Source organism: Pelobates fuscus, chromosome 4, assembly GCF_036172605.1.
Source record: "Pelobates fuscus isolate aPelFus1 chromosome 4, aPelFus1.pri, whole genome shotgun sequence".
Lineage (NCBI taxonomy): Eukaryota > Metazoa > Chordata > Amphibia > Anura > Pelobatidae > Pelobates > Pelobates fuscus.
This window is the reverse complement of record NC_086320.1, coordinates 238282582-238297989: the sequence shown is the minus strand read 5'-3', so window position 1 is coordinate 238297989 and position 15408 is coordinate 238282582. Positions and strand designations below refer to the sequence as shown.

General features: G+C 41.3%; 1 protein-coding gene across 3 annotated transcripts in view; it reads left to right on the top strand.

Moving 5' to 3' along the window:
• The window catches only part of FYCO1 (FYVE and coiled-coil domain autophagy adaptor 1), a 260863-nt gene that overhangs the window by 115788 nt on the left and 129667 nt on the right, over positions 1-15408 (top strand). For all 3 annotated transcript variants that reach the window (XM_063452011.1, XM_063452010.1, XM_063452009.1), the window contains 3 exons: positions 8752-8844; positions 10765-10883; positions 14203-14370. In XM_063452011.1, the coding sequence (XP_063308081.1) occupies positions 8752-8844; positions 10765-10883; positions 14203-14370 (380 nt within the window). The remainder of the gene's footprint in view (positions 1-8751; positions 8845-10764; positions 10884-14202; positions 14371-15408) is intronic.

Below are 15408 nucleotides of genomic sequence, written 5' to 3'. Positions count from 1 at the left end.
CAGCGTAAAGTAGAACAAGCCAAGGACTGGTACACAGGAGAGCAAACTGGCGGACTAGACAAGCAAGGATAAAGAGAAAGCGGAGTCAGGAACAAAGCCAAGGTCAAGCACCAAAAAAACAACTGAACGATACAAGCACTAAAGGGAACTGAACAGAAACCACGATAGGGCAAGGTACTAAGGAACAGGTGAGTATAGATACCCTAGAGTTCACTTTGATAGGCCCCTGTCATATCCACTCCCCCCAAAACGTGAGTGTATGGGGAATGTGACATGACAGGGGTTAATGGGAGACCGTTTCAAATTTCGGCCCCCACTGTCCCTTTAAGAGCGCACCCGAGACACGCGGCGCGCTCTTAGAGTCAGGCGGAACACATGACTACCCGCCTTCCTGATTTAGCCGTCGGATGAGCTGCGCGCGGCTCGTGCAGAAGCAGGACCGCGCGCGGCGAGAACAGAGGACCCCGGCCGGCCCCTGGAGAGGGTAAGTACCGCTACAATAACAGAGTAAACAATTGCTATACGACAATTTACAACTATTTTTCCTAGATTGACAGCAAAGCTTTGCTTAAACGTATTATGCTGTTGTCCTCCGATAATTGTAGCCTTATAGCTTCATTAAAACATAAGAATACCACAGAAAGAGAACATAGAGGGAGGGGAATACAGAAAGGAAAAAAAAAAGGGGGGGGGGGGTTAGGTTCACATTGATATTGCTTATGCAACAGTTCTTGTGACTCATACCCTGGCCTTAGAACCGTAGAGCCTGGCCGGACATTCAAGAAACACAAAAGTGGTGCCCTATAAGCTATTTATTCCTATCAGTTTCCTCATTGTTAGCGTTGCTGTCCTGTGCCTTTCCAATATTTGTGGTCCAGCATTCCCAATCTTTCACATACCTATTTACACAACCCTGTGTTTTGCTAACCATTCTCTCATAAATACTTATCGTATTCAATCTCTGTATGAGAGTATGGGGGCCCTAAACAAGAATAAGGGGGGGGGACCTAATGTCCTCCGCCCTGGCCCCAAGCCCTGAGTGGTGGGTGGTGGCACTAAATACAAACTGGAGGGGGGACCTATTCGATGTTTTCTTTCTTCTAAAATCTTTTTTCAGCCCCCAAAAAGGGCAAATAAATATCCATAATAGCCGACACAATTAAAAAAAAAAAAAAAAAAAAAATCCATCTTCACCCGGCGAGGGCTCCATGCAGACTGAGCTCTGCAGGGCGGGGGAAGGCTTATAAAGCCTTGCCCAACCCTGCAATTAGGCTCAGGCCACTCTGATTGGTGGGTTTAAGCCATCCAATCAGAGTGCTCTGACAGGTAAATGAAGAGACTGGCAGGACAAAACTCAGGCGCCCCCTCCTCTCCAACCACTTCCCCCCGCCCCGCCTTCTAAATACACACACATTCACTGACAGATACGCATACACTAACAGAAACACACACACACTAACAGACACACACACTAAGACACACACTCACTAACAGACACACACTCACTGGAGGTCCAGTGGCTCCTGGGCGGTCGGGCGGCGCTGGCAGGCGGCTGGCGAGGGAGCACTTCCTCTGAGTTGTCTGCTCAGCTCCCTCGTGCGCCGCAGAGTGAGGCTGGGAGGCGGAGCTGGAATATGATGTCATATTCCGGCTCCCAGCCTCACTCTGCGGCGCGCGAGGGAGCTGAGCAGACAGCTCAGAGGAAGTGCTCCCTCGCCAGCCGCCCGCCAGCACTGCCGGCATGTCTGTTAGCCGCAAGGCTAACAAGACATTTGCCTTGGGCATTTGGGGGTGGCTTTTTTTGCCGCCCCCTGGAAAATGCCGCCCAAGGCAAATGCCTTGTTTGCCTCGCGGCTAAAACATCCCTGTGTCACAGCACTCTGGTTTGTTTGAAATCCACCAATCCTTGTGCTCTGTGTGATTTTACACAGCGTGGGAAAGTTCTTTGGTATTTTCCCACGCTGTGTAATGTGACTCATAACACTCTGATTAGTGGATTATGTAACCAATCAGAGTTATGAATCAAATTACGCAGCGTGGGAAAATTCCAAAGAACTTTCCCACTCTGTGTAAAATGACACAGAGCACTCTGATTGGTGGATTTCAAACCAACCAATTAGAGTGCTGTGACAGGTAAATGTAGAGACTTACCTGCCAGTCTCTTCATTTAGCTGTCAGAGCATTCTGATTGGATTGCTTAAACCCACCAATCAGAGTGCTCTGAGCCTAATTGCAGGGCGGGGCAAGGCTTTATAAGCCTTCCCCCGCCCTGCAGAGCTCAATCTGCGCGGAGCCCTCGCTGGGTGAAGATGGATTATTTATTTTTTTATTTTTTTATTGCGTCGGTTATTATGGATATTTATTTGGCCTTTTTTGGGGCTGAAAAAAGATTTTAGAAGAAAGAAAACATTGAATGGTAAGTTTGTTTTTATTTATTTTTACAGGTATTTAGTTAATGGTCCCCCCTCATTATTTTTAGGGTGAGGGGGGTAGGTAGTTTATTTTTGGGGGGAGGGGGTGACTAGGGGTTTTTGGACCCCTAGTCACCTGGGGGGAGGGGAGTTAAATATGTATTTAGGGCCCCCACCCGCCGCTCAGGGGTGGGGGCCAGGGGGAGGACATTAGGCCCCCCCCAATTTGTATTTAGGGCCCCCACCCACCGCTCAGGGGTGGAGGCCAGGGGGGGGGACATTAGGTCCCCCCCCCCTTATTTTTGTTTAGGGCCCCCACCCACCGTGCAGGGGTGGGGGCCAGGAGGGAGGACATTAGGTCCCACCCCCAATTTGTGTTTAGGGCCCCCACCCACCGCTCAGGGGTGAGGTCCGAAGGGGGAGGACATTAGGTTCCCCACCCAATTTGTATTTAGGGCCACCACCCACCGCTCAGGGGTGCGGGCAGGGGAGAGGACATTAAGTCCCCCCCCAATTTGTATTTAGGGCCCCCACCCACCACTCAGGGTTGGGGGCCAGGGGGGAGGACATTAGGTCCCCCCCAATTTTTATTTAGGGCCCCCACCCACCGCTCAGGGGTGGGGGCCGGTGGGGAGGACAATAGGTCCTCCCCTCTTTTTTTACTTTAGGGCCCCCACCTGCTCAGGCAGGGGGGGACCCTTTTTTATTTTATTTTTTGACAGTGAGCAGCCACAGGCTGCCCACTGTTTAATAGACATGCCCCTACTCGCGGTATAGCAAGTAGGGGCATAATTTACTAATACTAAGTAACCTTTACTTAGTATTAGTAAATTTGGCTGAAAGACCAAGTCAGGTCTTTCAGCCTTTTAGTAGATAGCTCCCTAATACCGTGGAAATTAGGGAGTTATCTACTTATTCATTCCTGTCATTACATTGACTGGCCAAGTAACTTACATTTTATATGAATGTATGTTACTTGATTGTTGTAAGTGTTGCAAATACTTACAGCTGAATCCTGGCTATGTTTGTATACTTTTTATTTGAAATTGTATACAGTGTAACATTCTTCTTCTTTCACTGGGTAAGTATATTAGTACTTAGGCAATACTGTGCTTCGGAACTTCGGCACTTTGACACCTCGGAACTTCGGCACTTCGGAACTTCGGAAATTCGGGACTTCGGCAATTCAACTATTCGGACATTCGGAAGCACCCGAATGTCCGAATTACCTTAAATTCGGCCGAATTTTAATTCGGACCAAAATGAATTGCACATGTCTACTCACTACCATGCCACTTGAAGACAGGCATACAGCCAGCTGAAAAGGAAACAGAAACAAATGGAAACATCTGAGCACAAGTTTGTTTAGAACAGAAAAGTACAAGGAACAGTGTATACTGCATGAATAGGAGGGTTGCAGTTTTAGACGACCTTTGCTCAATCAGTCTATCTGATTAATTCATCATGCGAAGTGGCAAAGACTATCTTGACCTGAAACCAAACCAGTGGCGTGAGCTTAAAAAGCTTTTCACCATGTTAAGCCTTTCAAATGTGCCATTGTCTGAGCAGACAAGACTACATCAGAATATCTTCAACACCTGCACCACTAACAGTGTTTTCTGCCTTTGACGCTTCCACACTGAAGTCTTTCCAGTTCACAGCAACAGAGCAGCTTCAAAGTCGATGGAAGGAGATGTTTCTTTACCAAGTACCCAAACACAGTGATTCAATCCTTTGACTTGTTTGCAGGGTTGCTGAAATTTCTGACACCTGAACAAATTATAAATGTGGAAGCAAAAGTGCAAATCGAGGTGCTTGCAGTGAGAAGAAAGATGGTGCAGCAAGAAATGCCCACCTCAGCCATAAGTACAGATACTGAACTTTCAAACTGTTTCTTTGCTTGATTCACTCACCGAGTAAATCTCACCCTTGAGTCAGCAGTGAAGAAGAGTATGAAGAGGGGAATCCTGAGGAGGACATCAACAGCCATGCTAGACATCTTCAGACTTACTTTATTAAGAAGCCACTTGCCAAAGAGTAAAGCCCTTTGCAACAGTGGTGTAACGGTACTTACCCGGTCCACATGCCGGCAGGGATCCTCCGATCGAGCTGAATGCGACTTGAGCACTCCTGCCTCCAGGCGAGCATCGTGCGGCTCGAACACTCCTGGCAGGCCGCACGAGCTGAACAATCTGATCGGGTACGCGTCCTATACAGTATTGGGAACGGTGCTCGCATTGCGACCACATTTTTAAAGGGGAAATAGGAACCTAACCTTGCGGTCAGCTCCCACTGGTCTACGTTATTCCGATGCCCCCATTCACGCACATTTTGGGGTACAGGCATGACTGGACCTGTCAAATTAAACATAAACATATTTAAACTTCCCTGGCACTAGATTCTGTGCCCTATTGTGGTTTATGTTCCCAGTACCCTTTAGTGTGTTCCTGGTGTTATTGTATTGTATTGTATTTTGGTATTGACCTTGGCTTTGTTTCCTGACTCAGAGTTTCTCTTTAACCCCTGTCTGTCTTTTTTGCCCTTCTGATTATTACCATGTACCTGACTCTGGCTAGTTCTTGTTTTTGTTGACTCTCTGTTACCGTGACCTCGTCTTGTATTTCGACTACACTTTACTCTGCCTAACGTTTAGTCCGGCCACTCTAAGGCCCGGTAAGACGTTTATATTTCCTTTGTCATTCCTTGCTATCCTAAACTCTGCGTGTTAGGATTATATTCCATGACAGGTAGAAAGCTACCAAAGATAAATATCTAATATTTGCAAAATTTGCTAAATCCTACCTATGCATCCCATGCACCTAAACACTGTCTTATAATTGTGGGGCAAAATATAAAATATTAAATGAAGATTATGAAAAAAATATAATTATATTAATATAAAATATGAATAAGTATTAATATTAATATGCATATTAATATGGTAATATTAATTGTTATGTGATCACACCCACAAAACTATTTTTTATCTTTGATCCTAAATTCTTGTAGTTCAACTTATTTTTCAATACAATATAGCATACAATAATTGTTACTTTAAAATATAATGTATTGTGACAACAATGTATATGATAGTAACATAATCAGTGATCATACATCAGAAAATTGCTCCATACATGTCAAAGTATGATTTTCTAAATAGACAATGAATATACTGGCTTAAAAAATGTATCACCAATGAATGCATCTAAATCTAATCTAAACATGCTATGCTATAAAGATTATATCAGATAACTATAATGATTATACTTTGCATTAAATATATACTTTAAAATGTATATCCTAACGTAAACTTCAATTAGACTCTCCAATATTAACTCATGCGTCTGACATGAGGTTTTGTTATTCAGCATGAGATGGAAGTCTGTCCTTTGTTTGCGTTAACACTTATTAGTTTCATAACTCGGCAGAATCAACAAATTCTATTTGTTTACTGTTTTAAAGTGATTTAAGCTGGAAAGGGAATTAGACCATAGTCTAATAAGGGATTTGGATTTCAATGAATAACTCAACTTTTCTCAATGTCAGAAAACCATTGTCCACTATTTGGTTTTCAATAGCTGTGATACAGTTTATTGAGGCCTGCAGTGTGTATAATATAATAATATTCATATTTTCAAACATAACAATATTTCTGACAATCTGAGCTAGAGTCAGCTTCAACCAGGAGCATGTTGACAGTTCTGCATTTTAATGCAAAGTTTATGAAAGTTTATAACTGTGTTATAAACAGTTATAAATGCTGAAAAAATACTTGTGTCCGTCAAGTGCACATCTGTTTTTGCTGTTACCCACATATTAAAAAGTCATATCCCTGAATGTTTATTCAAGAATATATCCACCCACTGTTTAAACATCTGTGCAGACTCTGATAAAACCATCTCTCCGGCAGAGAATTCCACATCCTTATTGTTCTTACCATAAAGAACCCTTTCCTTTACCTTAGACTAAATCTTCCAATATAATAGGTGACCTTGTGTCTTATGTACAGTCCTGTTTATGAATAAAATCCCAGACAATGAGTTGTGTTGGCCCTGAATATATTTGTATTTTGCAATCATATCGCCTCTGAGGCTCAGTTTTCCTTAACTAAACTGGTTTAAATGTGTTAACCTTTCTTGTGTTAAATGTGTTAACAAAAACCATTCCTCTTTTTCATTTTGTAACCCACCACTCACCTTTTCTAGTGCCATAATATCATTATTTTGGTGCCCAAAATTGCATATTTAGGTGCAGATATAAGGTGTAGTCTTATCATTGTTTGGCAGGTGGCAAAATTGATAAAAAATATTAATGCCCCTTACTGACCTCAGCAGTTGCTGATTGATATTGCTGCCTAGTTTGCTGTTAAACAGTAATAGTCTACCTCTTTTTAGTTATACCTCTTCTGAAGCAGTATGTGGTTTTGCGTAACACATCATTTTTTTTTTTTGCTTCATAAAAATTGGACAAACTGTTAATGTAAAGTTTTAGTCTGAATTAAAATTTGTAACACTCAGTTTGTGGATTTTATTTTAAATATGAATAAAATAAGTTATTTTTTTATGTCTAATCAATTAATCGAATAAATAATTGGCCATTTAATCGATTATGAAATACATCTTTAATTGCAGCCCTAATGAGGATAGCTCATTGACAAACCAGAATGAATAGGGTCTCATTCAATGCAAGTTCTACTAAATGGAAAGTACACAGGCTCCCCAGGACAAGAGGCTTGCAAGGCATTTGCCAGGGCGATTGGGGGTGGCTTTTTTTGCCGCCCCCCAGAAAGTGCCGCCCAAGGCAAATGCCTTGTCAGCCTTGCGGTAAATACACCCCTGTCTGTATGCACAAAGTGCCTGGAATAGTCTGCTCCAACATTGGACTTGTAAATTGCATGTAACAACTGGAGTTATTTGCAATCTACAAAGCCATGATATTATTCTCTAGCACACTAAATAAAGTGTTACAAATGTAATAGCAACAAAGCAGCATCATAAGTGAACCATGAGTGAGAAATTATAAACATAACATCACCTGTGTAAATTCATCCTATCATGTTTGGGCACAAGCAAATGTCAAGTGTCCAGGCAGAGATAGAGAACATAGAACAAAACAACAAAAATAATTCTAACACTTTCACCACCAGTGTTAATGCATGACACACTGTTGTAAAGCACTTAAAGTATAGTCATTTTTAATGGTGGACAATTTGTAAGAGCTTCCCCAGGAGACTTACCCAGTAGGCCACTCACCTATAACCAACAGATACCAAAATACTAATTGAGGATACAACTGTATCTAGAAAAAAAATATATATACCATACTGTAACGCTGTTAAACCACATACGCAATCTTGTGTTTGGATTCACTCACCATGTGAAGGTCAGACAAAGTGCAGATTTTCCTACCTGACTAGTAACCCACATTGTCAGTGTCTCTAGGAGCTCACATGAACTTAAAGATGGTCTAGCCACAGATATTTATTAGTAAAGCAGTATCACAATACACCAAATAAAGTGCAAATAAATCTGTGGGTCCAACGCGTTTCTTCTGTTATGGAAAAATTATATACAAGCCAGAAGGATCTATTTTATATAATTTTGTTTTTATACTATTTGTGGTCTCTGAAGAATTTCACATCAGAAGAAACATGTTGGACTGAGACATGATAGCCAGAGGCTTTGTTTTGTTAACCCCTACATTCACAATCCCTGCTGTCATAACTTAACATATAATGCCGTCTGTGACAAGGAGCCTACAAAATGTTTTGTGCGTGCAGGTCTCCAGCCAGTGGGCATGGTTTTTAGTTTCTTTTTTATTTGCAGTTTTTTTTTTTTTTTTTTTTTATTTGGTAGTTTACTGTTTTTATAGATCTTCCAATTCTTCAATCAAGACCTCAGTAGGTACGTATGAAATCATTATTTTTATGTGTTGCTTTCATTTTATATTTAGCCAATGCACTAATATTTATAAAAGTGAAGTGGTTGCTGTGGACCCCTTTAGGGTCTGGTTATTGCTAGCATTGCCACATGTCTGTTACATTTCTACGTTTAGTTAAAACTCTTTATTTTGCCTCTCTCTAAATTATAATACATGCACTGTACAGTCTTGATTGTCCACATGTAAATTCATGGAGAAAACCACACAATTTACATATATATCACGCCTACTACTAGAGTGTATCCACATTGCTTCATTGTAAAATTTAAGTTTAATAGAAAAATAAATGTAAATTTTAACATTTTTGTTTGTTGTTTTTAAAATGCACACACTTTGAAAAATATATTGCACAAGAGGTGTCTTATATTTTTTACTTTATTTTTGTTTTATTGTTTTTTAGGCTATTACTGAAGAATGTGAAAGTTTGAAACAGCAACTAGAAAAAGAAAAGCACATTCACTTGGAATTGCAGCAAGAGATATCTCGGATTGAGGTATAAATATTTTAAAGTGTATTCATGCCAATAGATTGTTTGTTATCATAAACCATTTTTCAACATGCCCAACATCATTTTTTTTTTTATCACTCAGAACCCTTGTGGTTGTACCTCTTAATATGAAACCTTGTATAACCTTGTTTTTCTTATTTAATATACCACTACATTTGGGAGCATTGTCCTCATTAACCGAACTCTCCCACCTCAATAACAACTTAAGCTTATTTCAGTTGTTATGGAGGCAGGAATGTCAGAGTGCCTTTTTACCCTCAGAGGTTAATGTATTGTTTATCCTCAAAGTTGGGCCCCATGGCCTGGCACTTCTGCCACTCGACTCTCATCTTGAGCGCCTACTAAGAAAACTTATATGTACAATGTTTCTCATGGGAACTCATTGAGTGGGTCAGTGCATCTGCTGACGCTCAGTTGCCACCCAGTTGACTGTTCCTTGTACTGCACTGCCAAGAAAAATTAAAACCAGGAGGCAGAAGTGCCAGCTACTATAGCCTCAAGTTTGAGGTAGAAATGTTGCCTGGGCACTCCTGCCCCATCACAACTTTAAAAAGCTTTCTGCCTTTGTAGTATGGGTTAAAAGGTATAGTTAAAATCTACGTTTTGGTAACTACAACCAATCCGAAAATTATTAGATGACAAACAATGGAAATATTTACTACTTGGTGATAGAGTACCGTATATACTCGAGTATAAGACATTTTTTCTGCTGAAAACCCCCCACTCGTCTTATACTCGAGTGAGTGTCTGTATTATGGCAACTTACATTGCCATAATACAGACCAGGGGCTGTTGGGGGCTGACAGAGAGCGTTTACTTACCTTTCCTGCAGCTCCTGTCAGCTCCCTTCTCTCTCCTGCGTTCCGGTCAGCTCCCTCTGCAAGTCTCGCGAGAGCCGCGGGGTCAGAGCTCTGCGCGGTACTCACACCGCGAGACTTGCAGAGGGAGCTGACCGGAACGCAGGAGAGAGAAGGGAGCTGACAGGAGCTGCAGGAAAGGTAAGTAACAGCTTCCTGCCAGCCCCCCTCCTACACAGCCCATCCACTGGACCACCAGGGAGTGAGAGCCCTCCTCCCTGCCACGTATCAAGCAAAGAGGGGGGACGAAAATAAATAACATAAAAATTTAAATATGTAAAAAAAAATTATTAAAATAGTAATAATAATAATATAAAAACATATTATAATAGTAATATAAAAATAATAATAAAAATGCCCACCCCCCACCAAGGCTTTGCATCACATACACACACACTGCACTCATACACACACACTGTACTCATTACACACATGCACACAATGTACTCATTACACTCATACACACACTGCATTCATACACACTGCACTGCACTCATTACACACTACACTCATTACACTGATTACACACTACACTCATTACACACTACACTCATTACACACTACACTCATTACACACTACACTCATTACACACACACTACACTCATTACACACACACTACACTCATTACACACACACTACACTCATTACACACACACTACACTCATATACACACACTACACTCATATACACACACTACACTCATACACACACACTACACTCATACACACACACTACACTCATTACACACACAAACACACTGCACTCATTACATACACACTGTAAATAAATATTCAATTAATATAATTTTTTGGGGATCTAATTTTATTTAGAAATTTACCAGTAGCTGCTGCATTTCCCACCCTAGTCTTATACTCGAGTCAATAAGTTTTCCCAATTTTGGGGGGTAAAATTAGAGTCTCGACTTATATTCGGGTCGACTTATACTCGAGTATATACGGTATGTTTTCCACAGTTGCATGGCAAATCTACGGTACATTAATGTCTAATTATGTATAATAATGTGAAATAATAAGAAATTTATTTCAGAATGTAGAATCAGAACAGAACAAGAAACTGACAGATGAATTGAAAATTCGAACTGATTTTGAATCTATAATCACTAAATATGAAGAGAATGCAAAAATACTAATGGAATCCCTTGCAAGGTAATTAATTAATTAAATTGTGATAAATAAAGTACAACAGTACTAAAGACACTATATTCGAGTCTATTTAAAATGAGGATCCTCAAAAAAAAATCTCTTAAAAGGGTGTGATAATATTCCATATTAATTAAGAATGATTGATTACTATTTGCATATACTGCAAATGTTAATAAAATCACAAAACACAGCACCAGAATGACTCATGAATACCATCATGAGATAATTATGAGAACAGAGCTAGCTTTTTAGATAAAAGATAATTAACCGCACAGATCTGGCATGGCAGTATTGATGGCCCTGACCAGCCTGGCTAGCTGCAGGTCCCATCCAATGCTTTTGCAAGGTCTTTGCTGGGCTGCACTGATAAGGAGATTTGATGGAAAAGTTACACATTGGTAACTTTATAAAAGACGAGAAAACTTGGCACTCGCTTGGAGTACGACCCACCTGTAATACGGACGCGTATTGCTGGTTCTGATGATTCCCAGTAAGAGAGGGTCCCCTTCAAGCCTGACTGCCAGAAGTTCTCTGTCGAGTGCAGCAAGCTTCTCTTATGGTGATGTATACTTAAGCTGAATGATTCCTTTTTGATTAAGTCTCTTTTAATCAATAAAGTTTGTATTGATTATTTACAAGTACTTGGTGTCAGTGTCTTTCCCTTTCTCAAATACTCAATTCACTCATCCCGAATAGGGTTTTGGTGCCCTCCAATATCTTTAAAAACCTTAGGGTAATTGAATAATGCTTTTTGATATTGGTGCTTCATGAATTTAATGATTAGGCACAACAAAGGGACATTTTTAACCCTGCCGCAGCTACTCCCTTACCTTCTTCCTCTCTGCAATCACAAAATGTGTAAGGTTTAGTTAGGGTGGTGAGTTATAGGCTACGAACACCAGCTAACTCTGTGTTCTATATATGTATTATTTCTCTGAATAGATGACCAGTGATAAAAATAGGTCATACAGCCACCAAGAGCTGTCCACAGTTAATCCTCGTATAATATGAAAAAAGTTAGTTTCTATATACTGTTATCCTTGTTTGTAGATAGCACAGCCCTCTAGGGTAAACAACAGGCACAGTCCTTTGGTTTTCATATACTCCAGGCAACTTTATTGGCAAGTCCACACAGCAACACAACTAAAACATAAATATTACAGGTTTCCCCTTTAAACAAAAACCTAACTCGTCTGAGCACTGACTCACTTTTAAACTAACATAAACATATTGCACCAACCTTATTAGATAGCAACACTCTGCTAGCTAGCCTGTTGCTTTCCTTTCTCCACTCCCAGTGCTCCAAGCCAGCCTTGCCTTGACTGCTTTCCTTTCTGCACTCCTAGTGCTCCAAGCCAGCCTTGACTGCTTCCTTTCTGCACTCCCAGTGCCTAGTCTCCTTGACTCCCTCACTGGAGAGAACAGCCTCTCTCCTACCTGCTTCCTGGGAGGAAGCCAGCAATCCCCCCTTTTACCTGCCTAGCAGGGAGGGGTTATTCCCACTTCTACAGCTCATTATCTGCAGCTGAGCAGTGGGTTGGAGACAGTACAAAAAACTCTGGCCTGGATCTATGTCTCCCCCCAAAAAAACTAAACTGTGGAGTGGAGCATTGGCCCACCCTTCTCTCCAAATGCTCCACCCCAGGGGCCCATAACAAAACCTAGCTTTGTGTTGTGCAACACACAAACTACATATACTCCCCCTGGGGTTAAACGGCCTCTCTGCCTTCGCTTTATCACAATACCTTGTAGGAAAGCTTAAATCATCCAATCCTTGGCATTTACTTCCATATACTATTACTTACAAAATGCACATGGGAGATATACGTGGGAATTCCATACACTATAATACCGAACCATCTTAAAACGTCCGTTCCCCAAGGCTGTTACTCATCAGCAGGTATGCACATGACAAAAAGGCTGTTTATTGTTTTTTGGCTTTTCTTCTATGTCTACCCAGTTTTGAGCTAGTGAACGGAAAAATCTATTTGAGGTAATTAGCAATTCATTATTTCATCAGCCCTTAAGCATTCCAGTAACTACTACTTAGTTCTTTTATCAAGAGGCTGGGCCGTCTTTAATTTTGATTGGACCCTGGGCAAGCATTTACTTGGGCCCCCCTGACTACATATAGATACACACAAATATACTACCTGACACACATGCAGATACACACTGACCGCATATAGATACACACACTGACACACACATAGACACACACACACAGATACAAACACTGACATACATGCAGATACAAAGGTACACACACTGACTACATATAGATACACCGACACACACACACTGACACACATACAGACACACATATACACAACCTGACACACATGCAGATATACAGATACAAACACTGACACATACAGATACAAACACAAATGGACAACATACAGATAGACGTACTGACACAGACAGCCATACTGAGACACACATACACAGACACATACTGAACCACACAGACACTGACAGACTCACACACACAGACATACAGATACACTGACAGGCATATTGGCACATATACACACAGACAGATGGACATACTGAAACACACACTGACAGACATATTGACAAACAGACATACAGAACCACACGGACACTGACAGACTCACACATAGACATTCTGTCACACATTCACACAGACAGCCATACTGAAACACACATACACACATACATACTGAACCACACAGACACAGACATACACACATACATATATACTGACACACACACACTCAGACACTCATGCAAAATTTGATAACCACCCTCCAGTTTCTTACCTTTATCTGGAGGGTGGCTTCCCTGTGGTCCAGTGGGCTGGACTGGCCCCCTCCTGAACAGCTACTTCCTCCTGCGCGGCTCCTTTTTCTGTGGGAGGAAGTGATGCGCGGCTGTCACTTCCTCCCAGTGCTGCAGAAAAGCAAGGGCCCGGTCGCGCTGCTAAAGCCCCACAGCGCCTGACCGGGGCCCTGCTGACACAGGCCCACCGGGTGGCCCTAAGTGCATGGACCCCCATAGTTTGCGGGCAGAGGGCAAACGGAGCAGCTGTCTTGGGCCGCCCAGCAGGGACAGGGCCTGGGGCAGCTGCCCCGTTTACACTGTGTTAAAGACGGCCCTGGGTGGAGGGACATACAAAGGGATGGTTGAAAAATTACTTATAGAAACCTAGAGAATAAGACAAAGTGGGAGGTCTGTTAATTACAAGTAGACAAGGAGCTGACAATAATAATAGACTATTACTGTGTTTTTTTTAGTACCCCATTCTTGCATTGCACATCGTATATATTTATGAATGACATAATTTAATCTTTGATAGAAAAGAAGATGAGCTGGAAACTGCAAACAAAGAAGCCAAGGAACAGTTCAGGGAACTGTGCAATATAAAAAAAGAAAAAGAAAGCAATGAACAAAAAATGATAGCCAATATTGATGATCTTAATAAAACCAAACAATATCTTGAGGAACGTTTGATAGAACTCATAAGGTATGGATTTTAAATTAAAAAATAAAATGTTATATATAGGATATATATATCACTGTAAATATCAGTAGTGTTGGTATGAGAAGCCAGGGAGATTGTAGATTGTAACAGACATTTGAGTTTAGTCTATCTAGAATTTCTAATGTGTTTATATATCACTGTGACATACCATGCTCCCAGAGATCTGGCTTCGCACAACAGAGCTCAATAGTAGTGGGATTAAACTGGGATTAAGAGGCGTGACATAAAAGTTGGAAGTCCATATTTGCCATGGAGAGGGAGGTGTCCCTCCTTGATAGCAGAGTTTTTCTAGGTTATTCACTAAAGTGAGAATTCTTCAAGTGAAGTTATAAGAGCTGGCCAACCTCCACATGAGTAACTTTTGCATCCGCGATCGCTCCCAATTGGCTGCTGTCAAAGTGGGTGTTACAAACACTCACTTTGACAGTGATCTCTGCCCCTCTCTCCTGAGTAGAGTTTTGTGAGGCGAGAGAGACAGAGATCGTGATAGTTTTTTGCAGCAGAAGTGTTCCAGAGCTTTATACAGTATCTAAAGTGAATAAAAAATCCTTTTTAACCCCTTCCTTGCCAGATCTGTTACAGCAGTGCATTTGTACTCTCCTTATTTTTTTTTTATTTTGCCCTTAAAGGGTTAAATTTGTTTAAAAAAATCTGTGTCTTGGTCCGTCTAAGTCAGTCAGTTTCCTTCCCCCAAATATCCATTAGATTTTTGTGACAGAAGTTAGTTTAGGGATTGCTGTTTAGTCTGTTTTAGTAAAAAAAAAAAGTATTAAAAAAAAAGTGTGTGTTTGTAATTTGTTTTAGTCATGTGTAAAACATGCAGCTTATGTATTACTTGCAGGAGACATATGCCTTCTTGGCGTCAGACTCTGACGCCACTGACACTGCGTCAGATTTTGACCCAGGTCAGTTTTCTGACACGTCTAGTCAAGACGACGTAATTTGTGTGAGAGCCGGATGAAGAAAGAAGCTGTGCTTCCTCTGCTACGCCGAATGTGGAGGAGGACTGGGTACCTCCAC